Genomic DNA, 17,112 nt, shown 5'->3' with positions numbered 1-17,112 from the left:
ATGCAGAGCATCTTCCCACTCACTCATTCTATAGAGTTCTCCTAGATGAAAAACTAGAGCACAACACTTGGAGCTGCTATATTATCATTCACATATTTGGGCATAGAAATGCCTAACTTATTCCCAATCCAAATAAAGCCTAAGTTTTTTTTCCAGCTTTTTTTAATTTCCCCCACTGTGCAACAAGACTTTTTCAAACCCCCTATAAAAGACTCTTGTAATTATATTTCTCTTCCATAGATTTATCAATATTGTTTTCCTTACACTCAATTCCAGATAAAAATTTGCCAACTTATATCCATGCTCACAAAGGCGACACACAATTAGTTCCCTTTTTTAATAAGAACATCCTGCCCCGAGAGAGGGAGGGAGATAAACGATAAAACGCTTGCAAAACCTATTGTACCAATATACCTTAATTGCCAATGGTTACACATCCTCATGAGAACCTAAATATGGAAGCTGTTAGAACGGGCAATTCTGCCCTGCTCACCAGCCAACGACGTGGCTATACAATATCACGTGGCACTCTAATACTTGCCGTGGCATTTTTCCTCTGTACCCTGGTCACGGTATCGGTGTTGATCTACAATTTTGCCACATGCGACAAATTGATACCGGCCGAGGATGAGAACATTGTCTGCACCACGGTACACTTGAAACACAGGGCGAACGAGACAAATGTCACATCACTGGCCGTGCCACATCACGAGCGAGATGTACGCCTGCCACGTTCAATAAAACCGCTCAAGTACAATATCTCATTGGAGCCGTACCTGTTCGAGGGTAACTTTACCTTTGACGGTGAAGTTCAAATCAATATTCTGGCTGTAGAGGATTGCTACAACATAACCATGCATGCCGTCGATTTGAATATTTCCAAGAATGATGTTAGCATACGACGCGGACGACGACGTCATGGACAGACACTCGAGAACACGAAGGAAATAGATAAAGAACAAACAAGTGACAGCGATGGAACAGAATTGCGTATACGCAAACAATACCTGCAGGAGGCTAAACAGTTCTTCGTTATTGAGTTGTACGACAAACTTGTACAGAATACGGAATACGTGATTAATATCAAATTTAGTGGCTTAATTCAGGACACTTTGCAGGGATTCTATCGCAGTTCGTATCAGGTGGGAAATGAGACCAGGTAAGGAATGTTCATTCGTTGGAGTGTTCTGCCATGCCACTAAAATGGTAATTTTCTTTTGTTTTTCTTTTTGCTTTTTTGTATTTTCACTAATAGATGGTTAGCTTCAACACAATTCCAGGCCACCGATGCACGTAGAGCATTTCCATGTTTCGATGAACCCGCTCTCAAGGCGAAATTCGCTTTAAATATTGCACGACCAAAACATCTATCAACAATTTCGAATATGCCCGTAGTCAGGACGAGACAGCAGTAAGTATTGGAAGTTTAATAAATTAAATATGTGAATGTGTGTGGAATTACACTGTCGGTCATAAAAATAATTACCAGTGATTGTGGAAGTGAAGGTAAGAATTGAAGATATGGACACTTCAGGTTAAATTTTCTACATCACGAGGTAATCTTTTAAAGACGACATTTGGAGTTTAGCAGTGAATGTACAGAGTTTACCAACAGAAGGTGGGGTTAACTTTTGAACCCCAGCAAGGATGCTTCCTAAAGGACTTTCTAAATCTTAATGTCTGTAGACTTGATTCTTCGCATTTTTCGATCATCAAAATGGGTCCTCTCAGCAAAAAACCGAAATGAACATAAAATTAATTATGTATATGCTTGGGCGCCAGTCGTACCTAGAATTGAGAAACAAATAGTATCAGTCAGTTTTGACGACAGATGTATACCCCCAGCCTTGAGTTATGATTACTCACACTGTTGACCCTTTATGGGAGAGGTTCCGAAGCAGTTGGCCAATATTGTTCAATTCGTATCTGACCTACGTCTGATATTAGATTAAGATAAATTACATATTCATATCAGATTTCTGGTTGAGAGAAATATTTAGATGTAGCAATTTGTAAAGACCTGTTTCGCAAGTTATGCAGATATAAGTATTGTAAATTGTGACCCTTAGTGGGTGAGGTAACAGAATGGGTTCATAGTTAATATATCATAATCATAGCATCGAAGCAAATATATTTGGATGTGTGAAATTTGAAGAGATTTAAATGCTTATTTCGCTTTGTTGGAGCGTTTTGTTTTTTTTTAAATCTTGAACCCTATGTGGGGGAGGTACCAGCAGAAATGGTCCGTTCTTCGCCATCTTTTAACAGATCTTGAAATGAAATGAAATCGGATCTTAATTTCGCGTTTTATGAGCTTCATATGTTATCCCTTTGTGGGGGAGGTACCAGAAGAAGTGGACCGATACATTCCATCTTCATAGCAGATATTGAATAAGTAGAAATAATGGCATGTGGGAAATATGAGGAGGACCGAATGCTTATTTTGCTTCAAAATTTTGATCCATTATTGGGGGATGTACCAGAAGGAGTGGTCCGATCTCCACCATCCTTATAACAGATCTTGTGTTGACGGAAGTATTAAGGTGTGTCAAGTCTGAATGGAATCGGATGTTAGATTCACTTTTTATGATATTGATGGATATTCAAAAATTTGACACATTGTCGGGGAGGTACCAGAAGGAGTGCACCGATATATTCCACCATCACACAAGACATTGGGTTAATAAAAATATTGTGATGTGAGTAATTTGAAGAGAACCGGATGCTTTTTTCGGATTTTATGATCGTTTTGGTAATTTAAAACTTTGACCCTTTGTGGGGGAGGTACCAGAAGGAATGGTCCTATTTCTACCATATTTATAACAGATCTTGTGTTGATTGAAATATTAATATGTGCCAAGTCTGAATGGAATCGGATGTTAATTTGGTGTTTTATGAGCTTCATGGATATTAAAAATTTAACCCTTTGTGAAGGAGGTACCAGAAGTAGTGGACCGATGTGTCCCACCATCACACCAGACATTGTGTTAATAAAAATATTGTGATATGTGTAATTTAAAGAGATCCGGATGCTTTTTTTCGGATTTTATGATCGTTTTGGTAATTTAAAACTTTGATCCTTTGTGGGGGAGGTACCAGAAGGAATGGTCCGATTTCTACCATCTTTATAACAGATCTTTTGTTGATGGAAATATTGAGATGTACCAAGTCTGAATGAAATCGGATGATTATTTCGCGTTGTTTTAGCTTCATATCCATGAAAATTTTAAACCTATGTGGCGGAGATACCAGAAGGAGTGGACCTAGATATTCCAACTTCACACCAGATCTTGTATTAATAAAAATATTAAGATGTGTTTATTTTGAAGACAATCGGACTCTCACATCACATTTTATAAGAGTCATAATTATTCAAAACTTTGACCCTTTGTGGGGGAGGTATTTGATGGAGTGAACCGATATTGTCCATTTTCTCACCTGACCTAGCATTGATGCAAATATTACAATTTGCAAAGTTGGAGCAAAATCGGATCATCCTTTCTCGTTGTGTGCAGTAAATTATTTTATTTGAAGATATTGACATTTTGTGGGGGAGGTACCAGAAGGAGTGGACCGATATTGCCCATCTACGGACTCGATCTAAGTTTGACAATAATATTACAATGTACCAAGTTAGGATCAAATTGGACAGACGGACAGACATCACTAGATCGGCTTCAAATGTCCTGAAACGGATTAAGACCAAAGAGACCTAGGGTCTAAAACTGATATTTCGATGAGGCACGTTTTGGCCGTATCAAATGATATATACCCTCCCTCGCCATATGGCTGAGGGTCTAATTAGTTATTAATCTCTTTTAATTTATTTCCTACTTTTTTTTAGCGATACCTTACCCGACTATGAATGGGATTATTTTGCTGAATCGGTGCCGATGTCAACATACTTGGTAGCCTATAGTATATCGGATTTCAGCCATTTATCGGATGGCAATTTCTCAGTATGGGCCCGTCACGATGCCATACAATCAGCCTCCTATGCCTTGAGTATGGTGCCCAAGGCGTTGAAATTCTTTGAAGACTTCTTCGATATACCATTTCCATTGCCAAAAATCGATATGATTGCACTGCCGGATTTTGCATCGGGAGCTATGGAAAACTGGGGTCTCATTACGTACAGGTAAGATCAGGATGAAGCATTGTTCTTTAAAAATTATAATTCCTTTGTCAAACTCTTTTTTTCCAGAGAAACAAGTATGCTCTTCGAAAAAGGCATCTCCGCCTCGACCTATAAACAACGTGTGGCCACTGTGGTGACCCACGAATTGGCTCATCAATGGTTTGGTAATTTGGTTACACCCACCTGGTGGAGTGATATTTGGTTAAATGAAGGCTTTGCCAGCTACATGGAATATGAATCCTTGAAGAGCATAGAACCCGATTGGCGTATCATGGATCAATTTGTGGTCAATACCTTGCAGAATGTATTTCAATTGGATGCCATGTCATCGTCACATAAAATATCCATAGAAGTGGGGAATCCGGAAGAGATTAGTGAAATTTTCGATAGGATATCTTATGATAAGGGTTCAACGCTGATCAGAATGATGGGTCACTTTCTGACCTCACCGGTATTCCGCAAGGGACTGCACAACTACTTAAAGGAATTGTATGGATGGCCACACATATTTTTGGTTTTGTTATTTTTATCATCATAATTTTTTGAAATTTCAGATCCTACCGTTCCGCCGAACAAGATGATCTGTGGCATTTCCTTACCTTGGCAGCCAAATCCGAAGGCTTGCTAGATCGTAATGCCACGGTAAAAGATATTATGGACACATGGACTTTGCAAGTGGGTTTCCCGGTGGTCCATGTCACCAAGCATCCCAATACGAATGTCATACGTTTGGAACAACAACGTTTTGTCTATAAGAAATTCAATAACACGGGCAATGCAACACAAGAAGATCCCCTCTGGTGGATACCCATTACCTATACCACCGCTGAGGAATTGGATTTTGAAAATACCCGCCCAATAACATGGATTCCCCGTTCCAAGATTTATGAAATCGAAAGTCGCAATTTATCTGCTGCCGATTGGTTTATATTTAATATTCAACAGAGCGGTTACTATCGTGTCAATTATGAATTACAAAATTGGCAAGCGATCATGGAACACCTGATGGATGTGAAGAAATTCAAACAAATATCGCCCTCGAATAGGGCTCAACTAATCGATGACGCCATGAATTTGGCTCGTGCTGGTTATCTGAGTTATGATTTGGCTTTGAATTTGACCAGATATTTGGTGCACGAGGATGGCACAACGGCGTGGAAGGCAGCAATGAATGCTTTCAATTTCCTGGATGCCATGTTCGGAAGCATGGGAGAATATGATGTGTTTAAGGTGAGAGAAATACAATGTTGAATTAGAAGAACGATTAGAGATATAATAAAATCGAGGAATTTTTCAAATGGTAGAACAAATACGGTTTAGTTGATCAGTATTGGAGCTGAAGAAACCATGAAACCATATATATTATCAGAAAAACTACGTTCAGGACAGATGTAATCAAGTAGTATTTAAATTCTAGTACTTTTTGGTTTCGACTTATGATCTCGTTGACTGAAATTAGAAAACTTCTCAGTCATCAGCTTGATTTGATCTTCCGTTTTAAATTATTCTGGTACTTCTCTTAACACACCTGCACTTTCGAGTCCATTCTGTCAAATGTTGTGCCGTGTTCTTAGGTAAAGCAGTACAATGGGTAAAGCCCCGTTTTTAAGATATATCAGTCCATTTCTTCTGGTGTCTTCCTCCACAAATGGTCAATAATATCAAAAATAACACTGTGAGACAATTTTTTTTCAAACATTACAGGGAACATCTAGCGGATTATGAAAGTAGAAATATAAATAGAAAACACATGTATCGGCGTCTTGAAAGTTTACATCGCAAAAAGTGGCAAATTTGCCCATTTCCCCTTTTCTTTTGGAATTTTCAGATTAAGATTCCTTGGAATCCGTTCATTTTAAACAAATAGTGTCTTTGGCAATATTATAGTTAACAATATGAGGATTATTTTGGTCTGAAGTTTTAACCCTCATGCGAGTCACCAAAAGGGTCTTTTTGGCCCTTTTTTAAAATAATTTTAAAAAACTCCCTTTAAACGGGATCGTAATAAGTCAAAATATTCTACAAAATTATTTGTCATAAAATTCTACTATATGTCTCTGAAACATAAAAAGTCAAAATCTTACCTAAACGCCAGGAATTCATTTATATTAAAAGCACATTTTAGGGTTAAACCGTACTCCATGTGCGTTCATGCGAAATTCTCCTTCAAAACAACATTTTAGAAAGATGACGTCCAAGACAAAATTACTCTTCGTCAAATTTCACTATAAGTTTAAGTTCCATTTAATTTCTTTACATTTGGGTATTTTGAGTTCTTTATAGCTTTTTTATAAATACACCTTAGACACCAGATTGTAGTTATTTCGAGGGTCTTGGTCATATTTTCCAATCCATTTGGCTACAACGTGATTTTTACCAAATATTTCACATTTTTTTACAAAACACCCTTCAATAATTCTCATTTCAGAGATATCTGCTAAAACTTTTGGACAATCTTTACAATCAATTGGGCTTTTCAGAGTCGAAGAACGAAAACAATATGCTGGAACATTTCAAACGTGCTGAAATTCTAAACATGGCCTGTCATTTGGGTCACCGTCAATGTATTGCCGAAAGTGTGCGACATTTTCAAAATTGGATGCAAGTTCCAAATCCAGATGTAAATAATCCGTGAGTACCAAAAATGGATTTGGATTTAAATTAAATATTTCTAATTATTTAATTGTCAATATTTTACTTTCACCTCCCACAGAATATCACCAGATCTGCGAAGCATAGTCTATTGCACGGCCATTGCATTTGGTACCGAGGGTGAATGGGATTTTGCCTTTGAACGTTTCAAGATGTCATCGGTGTCAACGGAAAAAGAAATCCTGCTATCTGCCTTGGGCTGTTCTCGGGAGCCATGGATTATCTCGCGGTTCTTAAAATATTCAATTAGCGGAGAGAATGACATAAGAAAACAGGATGTGTATCGGGTATTTATGGGTGTAACATCCAATGTGGTGGGACAGAAAATTGCCTTCGATTTTATGCACACCAATTGGGAGTACATGAAGTCATAGTAAGTAGCCGCGCTTAATCACGATTTACACATACATTTATAACAAAATATTCTCTTTTAGCCTCAGCAATGCCATGCTAACCTATAACATGGTCCTGGAAGTGGTCACAAAACGTTTCAATACCAAATACCAATTTGCCGATTTGCAGGCGTTCATTAAAAACGAATTGAAAGACTCAAGTCGTTCGGTGGAGCAAATACTCGAACATGTACAGGATAATGTGAATTGGATGGATCACAACTACAAAGTCATTGCCGAGTGGCTACGAGCGGAAGCTCGTAGACACGAATAAGTATTCTATTCAAACACACAAACCATTCAAAGTCCACCCACCCAAAAATATATATATTTTTTTAAATGTATTTAATTTTCTTAATTTTATAACAAATTTACTTTTGTATATGTAATTATAATTAATATTATTACTCTTAAACACTTTTTGAGCTCTATTGTGTATTGAGTTTTTTTTTATAAAAACTCAAAAAAAAAACAAGTTTCAAACATATGTCAAATTATTAATGTTAAATAACAAGTGTACGAACAAAATAATAATAATAATAATAGAAATGGCATCAACATGTTTACCACTTAAGTCCCGAAGAATAATCCAAAAAGTTAAAAACAGATCAAAAATTAATTTATTAATAAATGTATCTATGTATATGTATGAATGAATGAATTTTGTTAGTAAAGTACTTAAAACAACATTCTTGAATAAAATAATAACGTTTTGAACATTTTGTCGAATGTAAATTTGTGGAAATTTTTTATTTTGATACCAAATAACTAACATGCCCAAATTTTAAAAATAAGTTTCAAATTCAGATTTAGAATTCCTAATTTAACTATGAATTTGGAACAATAGAGTGACATAATGTCTTTTATTTCTTTCAAATGTGATAAGAAATTCATAAATATTATAAAACACCTTTAGGGTTAAAGCCGTAGTCCAGGGGTGAAGCCGTAAGGATAACGTCAAAGACAAAAATATGCTTCATCAAATTTCTGCATAAGTTATAGCAGAAAAGACGTCTATATTACTATTACATTTCAAGAAAATATTTGCTTCAAAGTTGCCACAAACGTGAAAATATTTCCTAATTGTTTGATCAAGGTTTACCCTTGGGCTTTACCAAGAAGATGTAGCAATTTCAGCAATTTTTAAAACCAATCATTCTTAAAGTAATCCTAATCGACCTATAAATGTTCAAAGCCCTATATGAAATATTGCGAAATGTATCTCAAAATATTTGAGTTCCATTGTATATGGTTAAGACAAAAAGCATGGCATATGAGCCCAAAGGGGTTAAAGCCGTACTCCATGTGGGTTTATGCAAAGTTCTCCTACGAAAAAACATGCCAGAAGGATGACGTCAAAGACAAAAGTATTCTCCATCAAACTTCACTATAAGTCACCACAGAAAAGAAATCTATATTTCCATTATATTTCAAGAAAATATTTGCTTTAATATTAAAAAGAAAAAAAAAACAAGTAAATAGTATCAGTCGGTTTTGCCAACAAATGTATACCCCCCGAAGCAGTTGGCTTATATTGACCAATTCGTATCTGACCTAAATCTGATATAAATATTACAACGTGACAGATTTGGAATATATCGACTACTTCTTGTACTTTATATGAGATATGTGCAATTTTTCGGAAAATGTGGAAATTGGCGTGAGGTAATAGATATAGAGGACCGAAGCATTCCATTTTTATACTTCATCTAATACAGATAAAAATATTGGTATGTGCAAAATTTGAAGGAAATCGAACATTTATATCCAATTTTATGCGAAATAAAAAATTCCGATAAATTATATATTCATATAAGATTTCTGGTTAAGAGAAATATTTAGATATAGCAAGTTCTAAAAAAAGTTAAGTTTTGGAATTTGTAGCCCAGAAGTGGTTGGCAGTTATATATCATCTTCACAACAGATCTTTCGTTAGCAAAAATATTTGGATGTGTGAAATTTGAAGAGAGTTGGATGCTTATTTTGATTTCTTCGAGCGTTTTGTTTTTCAAAAATCTTAAACCCTATGTAATGGAAGGTACCAGAAGAAATGGTCCGATTTCTATCATCTTTATAACAGATCTTCTGCTGATTGAAATATTGAGATATACCAAGCATGGAATCGGATGTTAATTTCACGTTTTTTGAGCTTCATGGATACTCCAAATTTTAAACCTTTGTGGGGTAGGTACCAGAAGGATTGGACCGATATATTCCAACTTCACACCAGACCTTGGGTTAATAAAAGAATTGCGATGTGTGTAATTTGAAGAGAACCGGATACTTATTTCGGATTTTATGATCATTTTGGTTATTCAAAACTTTGACCCTTTGTGGGGGAGGTACCAGAAGGAATGGTCAGATCTCTACCATCTTCATGACAGATCTTGTGTTGATGGAAATATTGAGATGTGCCAAGTCCGAATGCAATCGGATATTAAATTCGCGCATTATGAGCTTCATGGATATTCAAAATGTTGACCCTTTGTGGGGGAGATACCAGAAGGGTTGAACCGATACATTCCATCTTCACACCAGACCTTAGGTTAAAAAAAATATTGTGATGTGTGTAATTTGAAGACAATCAGACACTTACATCACATTTTATATGAGTTATAATTATTTAAAATCTTAACCTTTTGTGGGGGAGGTACTTGATGGAGTGGACCACTATTATCCATTTTTGTTCCTGATCTTTGTCCGTATCAAATGATATATTTCAGAAATTGCATATTACTTTGATGCATCAACTAAAAAAAGTCGAGGATTTGTTAATATTTTACTCCTTAAATGCACACCTTAATCTGAGTTTAATTCAACCTTCAAACTACATAACACCCAGACGAAGCGCTTCTTAAATATACATTTTTTGCGGAATTTCCTTTTTAAAAATACCTTTTATTACAAAATTACACATTTAAAATGATTTATAACACATTTCATCAATCCGGTACCAGTCCGTTATGCAAATTATTTATAATAATTTAACCGCCCAATTTACAAATCTGGCTGAGAATCCAACCACTTGCGTATGGGTTCTTGATTATCTTTCAACCATTTGATGTTATTCTTAACCGTTTCCAAAGCTTGTTTGCGTGCAGCAGTACCAGCGCCAGCATCAGGATACTTTTTGAAGAAACTTTCCATTTCTTCTAATTTAGTTTGGGTGGCAAAACTGGAGGTTATTGCAGGAATCATGCGACCCAAATAACGTTCATTTATGCCAAAACGCTTCACCAGCCCCGGCCAATTTTCACGTACATAATCCCAGACCAAAGGTTGGCCAATGGGATTTGCCGAAATATACTGAAGGCAAGTAAAATAATCTTGGCCTCGAACATTGTTTTCATCCCAAGCCAAGTTGATGTAACTGCGAATAGAAATTTCGATGTGGAAATTATAAAAATAAATTTAAAGAAACTTTTTTTGAATACCGTTGCAACAGCCAAGGTTGTTTAATGGCAGCCAATGCCTCCATGAGTTTGGCTTTCTCCTGGGCATCAGTTTCGCCAATGAAAATATCCCAAACTTGATTCCAGCTTTGTTCATTGCCCACACTGGCCATGCCATAATAATAAACAGTTGAACGAATATCGGGGTGAGGTCTCTGCGAGGGATTGGCCAGCCATTCATTGAAACGTTTGCCAGCTTCTTCCAAGGCCTCAGAATCACCATATTGGCATGCGGAACTTAGCACCGTAACACGCAAAAGACTGAAACATAATTAATTAAAAAATGAATACAGCTGAAACAAAAGAAACAGAAAATCTATACATACTTTTGCAAGTGATCGCCACAAACATCCCAGGTCACAGTTTGACACACATTTCTCAATATCAGACGGGCATATTTTACAAATTTACTATACATATCGGTGGCATACAATAAATTGGTTATGTTTCTGAGGCGTGAAGCGCCCACAACCCAGGGTACATAGTCCAGTTCTTTTCTCAAATATTTACTCAAATCCAAAGCAATATTATAATCCAATTGTCCAGCATCAGCTAATGCAAATGCATCACTAATCAAATGTGCCCGATCCGCATTGGAAAAGTCGCCTCGTCTAAAGATTAATGTTTTGATAAGGGCTTGCCAAACATCGGTGGGGTAATTTACAAGGTAATAACCAACTTGATTTTTATTCAATTTAATCCATTCAATGTCTTCGGGAACGGTGAGAGTAACTAATTTTCAAAAATTAAAATAAAAAAACATCGCTTAAAATCTTAAAAATATCGAATGTAGCCGTTGTATTAGGGTCTATACGACGACGTGGACCTGCATAGGCAACCATTTGTCATAAGTCATTACAAAGTTCAAATGCGAAACCTGAAAAAAATTCGTTGATAATGTCGCTAAAATCAGCAAAATATCGAATATAGGGAGGTCCATTTATATGTGGGCTATAGGAAGACGTGGACCTGCACACACAATTTTCTGTCATATGCTGTAGTATCCATTACCAACTTCAAATAGCAAATTTGAAACAATTCCGGTGAACAATGTCGCTAAAATCATCAAAATACCGAATATCGGGAGGTGCCGTTATATGGGGGCTATACGAAAACGTGGACCGGCACTTCAAATACGACATATCAAATAATTTCGGAGAGTATTGTACCTAAAATCGTTAAAATACCGAATATCGGGAGATAGCGTTATTTGGGGGCTATGCGAAGAGGTGAACATGCAGAGACAATTTTCTATCCTAGGCTGTAGTGTCCATTACGAACCAAAATTGAAACATTTGAGGTGAATAATGTCGCTTAAATCGTCAAAATACCGAAAATAGGGAGGTATTATTTTATGGGGCTATACGAAGACGTGGACCTGCGCACACAATTTTCTGTCATAGGCTGTAGTATCCATTACGAATTTCAAATACCAAATTTGAAACAATTCCGGTGAATAATGTCGATAAAATCATCAAAATACCGAATATAGGAAAGTACTGTAATATGAGGGCTATACGAAGACGTGGACCTGCACAGACAATTTTTTGTCTTAGACTTTAGTATCCATTACGAACTTCAAATAGCAAATTTGAAACATTTCCGGTGAATAATGTCGCAAAATCATCAAAATACCGAATATAGGGAGGTGCCGTTATATGGGGGCTATGCGAAGACGTGGACCTGTACGGACAATTTTTTGTCATGGGCTGTAAACATTACGAACTTCAAATACCAAATTTGAAACATTTCCGGTGAATAATACCGCTAAAATCATCAAAATAGCGAATATCGGGAGGTGCCGTTATATGGGGGCTATACGAAGACATGGACCTGTACGGAGAATTTTCTGTCATAGGCTGTAGCAAACATTTCGAGCTTCAATTACAAATTTGAAACAATTCCGGTGAATAATGTCGCTAAAATCATCAAAATACCGAATATCGGGAGGTACCTTTATATGGGGCTATACCAAAAGGTTGACCTACATGGCCCATTTTCAATACCGGAAGTCCTGCAGACATAATATACATTTTAGTAAAATTTTATCAACCTACTTCATTTCGTTCGGAAGCTAGAGTGATTTCCACAGGGAGACGGACATCGCTAAATCGACATAGAATTTGATACTGATCAAGAATACATACACTTTGTGGGTCCTAAAATGGGCATTTCGAGGTGTTACAAACGGAATGTCAAACTTAATATAACCTCCATACTATGGTGGAGGGTATAAAAATGACGACTTTAAGAAGATAAGGATAAACATCATTGTAATAAAGTTGCTATTGATTGTAGTTAACTAGCCGAATAAGGGCGTTTTGATTGGCATGGCTTTGGAATGAAATGATAATAAATTTCGGCCAAAATGTAAATTCTACTCCTGGTCATAATATTAATTTTACTCCTGGTCATAATTCCATGTTAATACCAAACATACCTTCTCTGTCATCATAGTTAAATATTGTACGTTGAACATCACCATTTGCGTTTGTAAAATATGTAATGGGTATGGACCAACGATAGCTTTATCAAAAGAGGAAAAATCATGAAAAATACAAATAAATTTAATTCTTTGTATAACACTTACTTGAATGGAGAATCATCATGATTCCCGTTGTAATCCTCGGGATTGGCCAAGAAACGTTTTTGACTCAGAATAAAAGTATCACCTTGGCGTTTGACTTCGACCACAGGTAGACCCATTTGTTCCGTCCAGGTTCTCATAATAAGTCTAAATTAAAAAAGAGGTAAATATTGTTAAATACAACTCTGGAATAAGATACGAAAAACAGAATTTTAAATTATTTTACTAACTTAACATCAAAATCGAATTTTAAGGCTTCTACTTCGTTCAAGAAATCATTTGTCTCAGCATTGGAGTAACGCATTTTATTCAAATAATTAGTGGTAGCTTGTCGGAATTTATCGGCTCCAACTAAATCTTCCAGCATACGTATGACCGAGGCACCTTTGGAATAGGTTATGCTATCAAATAGTTCTGTTATTTGATCAGGATTTTCCACCTTCTGGACAATGGGATGTGAGGCGAGGGTACTATCCAATTTCATTACACCATGCAATTCGGAAATTATGAATTGATCCGACTAGATAAGTAAGGAGCATATTGTGATATTAGTAGAGGTGTATAAATATTATATAAGACAGACCAAACATGGTTGAATGTATAGCATCACTTTGAATGTTTGGGGATGTCTATTCCAACACTTGATTTAAATGAATATTGGTTTTTGTTCGTTTTAAATTTTTAGAATAGAGAAAAAAGCAGCAAAAATTGTGCATTAGAACAATATTTTTATGTAGGAATACCTACCATATCCCAATTAGGATGAACATGATTGACACCTTTGTATTGGATATGGGTGGCAAACCCCTCATTTAGCCATAAGTCGTTCCACCATTTCATTGTAACTATAAACGCAAAAAAAAGAATAAATAAAATTTCCTATCGTTTAAAACCCCTCCTAAGGCACTTACCCAAATTGCCAAACCACATGTGGGCCAACTCATGGGCCACAACTGTTGCCACACGTTGTTGATTAGCACTGGAACTTATGGTCTTATCGTAGAGTAGCGCTGTTTCTCGGTATGTCACCAATCCCCAATGTTCCATTGCACCCGAAACAAAATCTGGTATAGCAGCCATGTCAAGTTTCGGCAAAGGATACGAGATATTAAAGAATTCAATGTAATACTCAGTTATGCCAACACCCACATTTAAGGCATAATTTACTTTGTCAACTTGGGCCACTGTTGAGAAGACACGCATTGGAAAATCAGGTACATTCGGCAATGTGCCACGTACCGTTTTTTCTTGATGGGCGAAATCGGATATAATGAAACACGATAAGTAGGTGCTCATGGGTACACTTTCGGCAAAGTGTACCTCGGTTAAATCGTTCTCTATATCCTTCTCACACTGGAATAAGGGACACACATTAATGAGCTATAAGGGACATTATTTTGACAATAACAAATACCTCTACATTCATATTGGAAAGGGCGTGATAGCCATCACCGGTTGGTCTCACAAGCGTTATTGAAAATTTTGCTTTCATATTGGGTTCGTCAAAGCATGGGAATGCCTGCCGAGCATAGGTAGGCTCAAATTTGGAGGTGGCTATGGATCTAAAGGAAAATAAAGCATTAAATACATATTTTTTTAAATGTTGATAATTAAATTTATATTAATAAATAATTGGCTTTAATAAAGTAATATGTACATGCCGAGAAATACCATATCATCCATTGGCTATACAATAAATCATTTTGAAATATCAAGATAAGAGTGTTACATTTCTACCAACCGTTTCACATTACGCTGCTTGTCCAAGTAGGAACTTTGATAGAAGCCAACAATGCGATCCACCAAAGAACCATTAAATGCAAAATCAATGGAATAGAATCCCACTTCCAGGGGTTCAGGGAATTCCGTTATCCAATATTCAAATTCAGGATATTCATATGTCAGAGATGGGGTTAAGCAACGCACCGGTTGAAAATCTCCGTTTAGTTGTTGGACATTTTTAGTTTCCACGTTAAGTAGTTTCGAGTGTACGGGTATAAAAGAAATGGGTTTTTGTACTTCCAATCGTAGCGTTACACTTCCCAAAAAAGTTTTCGTCCCTAAATCAGGCTGCAGTCTTAGTTGATAGTGAAGGGGGCGTAATTCCTTGGGCAGGCGAAAAGATAATAGATGCTTTACTTTTGATGTGGCCATTGTGGAGCAAAAAAGACGACTAATCTTCAAAACAGCGAATTGGGTACTTAATATTCTTGCAAATTGTTATCTGGTTAACAAGTGTTAGAATGGAATATACCGGCGATTTGGCGAATATAAACAAAGAAACTGTGTGATCCACACACACACACAATGTTGGTTTGTTGGTTGTTCGTTGCGAGTGTGGAAAACAAAAATGAAAAATATCCCAACGAAACGAATATGAAGGCCACAAAGGAATACCCGATAAAAAATAAAAAGAAAGCAAAGACTCGGGGAACTCTGTTGTTTACAAATGAGACATGAGAAAATTGAACATCTTCTTCTTCTTCAATATTCGCAACAAGTGATTTGTAGATCGCAAAAGCAGTCAAAATAAATTATTCACTGTAGAGAACTGTTCAACTAGTTCACTCAATGTAACGGTAATTTATGTGTTTGCAAATTTAGTGGAAAATACGACTACATTAACAACTGACGTTTATTTTTATACCACGAAAAAAAATGTTTTTTCTATTATCTGCTAAAAATTCCCAACGTGCACCAAAATACAAAGCGTCATATAAAATTTGACACTTATATGACAGTAGAGTCGAATCAGCGGTTTATTTGACATAAACCCAAGGGAATTGACAGTGTAAATAACACGATTCATCGTAATTGGTCGGCGTAAGTAGGAAATGGCATGGAATGGTAGGAAGAAGAAGAATGGTAAAAAACGAAGATACAGATACTAAGTAAAGCTGCGAATACATAAAGCGCTTATTTGGCTCGCTTAAGTCATCGGCAGGCTTCTTCGGATATGAACAAAGGAGCCTAGTGTCAAAATCGAACTAAGTCAACCTAAAACTCCTTTGTTCCTCTACGAAGAAGCCAGCCGATGACTTAAGCCAGTCAAATAAGCGCTTTATGTATTCCCAGCTTAAAGCCTTTCATCCAAGACACAGTTCTTTCAGATATCTCGGCAACTAATAAGACGGATAATTACTCTTAAGAGACCAAATTCCCAAAAAACGTGAAATGAAAAAAGATTTCTTTATAAAATTTATCATATGAAAAAAACTTTATAAAAGTTTTCATATCACATTTTCATGGAAAGAGAATTGAGTCCTATGGAGCAAAAACAATAACAATGCGCTCCACGGGAGGTAGAACCAAATATGAAATCTAAACAACAAACTTTTGAATATCGAACCTTTAGAAAATACCGAATATCGGAAGGTATCGTTTACTACAATAACCGATTTTCATGATATCGAAGAAAATTGCAATAATAGTAGATTCTTTCAGGTATTGGAACATAGCAAATACTATGACATAGAAAGGATATCTAATTACGAATTTTAAGTATTTCCGATCGAATTTAAAATATTTCCGATAGAAATTGTGTTATAAATCGCCAAAATACATCATCTTTGGTTTGTACTTTTTTAAAGATTCTGCGAATCGTAATGTAACTGTGAATGAGTGCTACCGCGGGATATATACAATTTTTTTGTTCAAAAATGCTGGAGCTTGGTTTGCGTGATGTGTCCCACAATTCGTTATCAATGTAACATTTTTACACTTTCTGGAGAAGAGCAATAATAACTTGAACTTATTGCTCCGTTACAGAAACCAGGAAAAATCTACTATTTTTGAAAAAAATCGCATTTTTTCGATATGTTAAAGGGAAAATCGGTTATCGGAATTGAAAAGTTTTAATGAAAATTTTTTTAAGTGTAAAATTTCTTTAAA

At 36.2% G+C, this 17,112-nt stretch overlaps 2 protein-coding genes across 3 annotated transcripts in view; one reads left to right on the top strand and one right to left on the bottom strand.

Moving 5' to 3' along the window:
- Positions 1 to 7,917, top strand: part of LOC101893641 (aminopeptidase N) — a 31,631-nt gene extending 23,714 nt beyond the window's left edge. For both annotated transcript variants that reach the window (XM_059130721.1, XM_020036258.2), the window contains exons 2-9: positions 277 to 1,159; positions 1,256 to 1,411; positions 3,845 to 4,138; positions 4,205 to 4,627; positions 4,693 to 5,368; positions 6,567 to 6,769; positions 6,852 to 7,163; positions 7,225 to 7,917. In XM_059130721.1, the coding sequence (XP_058986704.1) occupies positions 426 to 1,159; positions 1,256 to 1,411; positions 3,845 to 4,138; positions 4,205 to 4,627; positions 4,693 to 5,368; positions 6,567 to 6,769; positions 6,852 to 7,163; positions 7,225 to 7,456 (3,030 nt within the window). In that variant the 5' untranslated portion in view covers positions 277 to 425 and the 3' untranslated portion in view covers positions 7,457 to 7,917. The remainder of the gene's footprint in view (positions 1 to 276; positions 1,160 to 1,255; positions 1,412 to 3,844; positions 4,139 to 4,204; positions 4,628 to 4,692; positions 5,369 to 6,566; positions 6,770 to 6,851; positions 7,164 to 7,224) is intronic.
- A 2,142-nt stretch (positions 7,918 to 10,059) lies between these two features.
- LOC101893476 (glutamyl aminopeptidase) lies at positions 10,060 to 15,538 on the bottom strand. Its single transcript, XM_005182033.4, has 10 exons — positions 14,963 to 15,538; positions 14,636 to 14,783; positions 14,133 to 14,574; positions 13,969 to 14,066; positions 13,452 to 13,741; positions 13,225 to 13,368; positions 13,075 to 13,160; positions 10,961 to 11,366; positions 10,617 to 10,895; positions 10,060 to 10,552 (listed from the first exon to the last, which is right to left on the bottom strand). The coding sequence occupies exons 1-10, from the start codon at positions 15,373 to 15,375 to the stop codon at positions 10,180 to 10,182; spliced, it is 2,679 nt and encodes an 892-aa protein (XP_005182090.2). The 5' UTR covers positions 15,376 to 15,538; the 3' UTR covers positions 10,060 to 10,179.
- Between the last annotated feature and the right edge of the window lie 1,574 nt (positions 15,539 to 17,112).

This window comes from Musca domestica, unplaced genomic scaffold, assembly GCF_030504385.1.
Source record: "Musca domestica strain aabys unplaced genomic scaffold, Musca_domestica.polishedcontigs.V.1.1 79, whole genome shotgun sequence".
Classification (NCBI taxonomy): Eukaryota; Metazoa; Arthropoda; class Insecta; order Diptera; family Muscidae; genus Musca; species Musca domestica.
Note: the sequence above shows the minus strand (reverse complement) of the source record. Positions and strands in the feature narration are given on the sequence as shown.

What these genes read in the sequence shown, in the direction of transcription:
- LOC101893476 (XM_005182033.4), bottom strand. Translation starts at nt 15,375, where the DNA reads ATGGCCACATCAAAAGTAAAGCATCTATTATCTTTTCGCCTGCCCAAG. An exon ending in AAATTCGATTTTGATGTTAA is followed by an intron (nt 13,369 to 13,451) that starts GTTAGTAAAATA and finishes TTTTTAATTTAG; the next exon opens with ACTTATTATGAGAACCTGGA. An exon ending in CAACCTTGGCTGTTGCAACG is followed by an intron (nt 10,553 to 10,616) that starts GTATTCAAAAAA and finishes TTCTATTCGCAG; the next exon opens with TTACATCAACTTGGCTTGGG.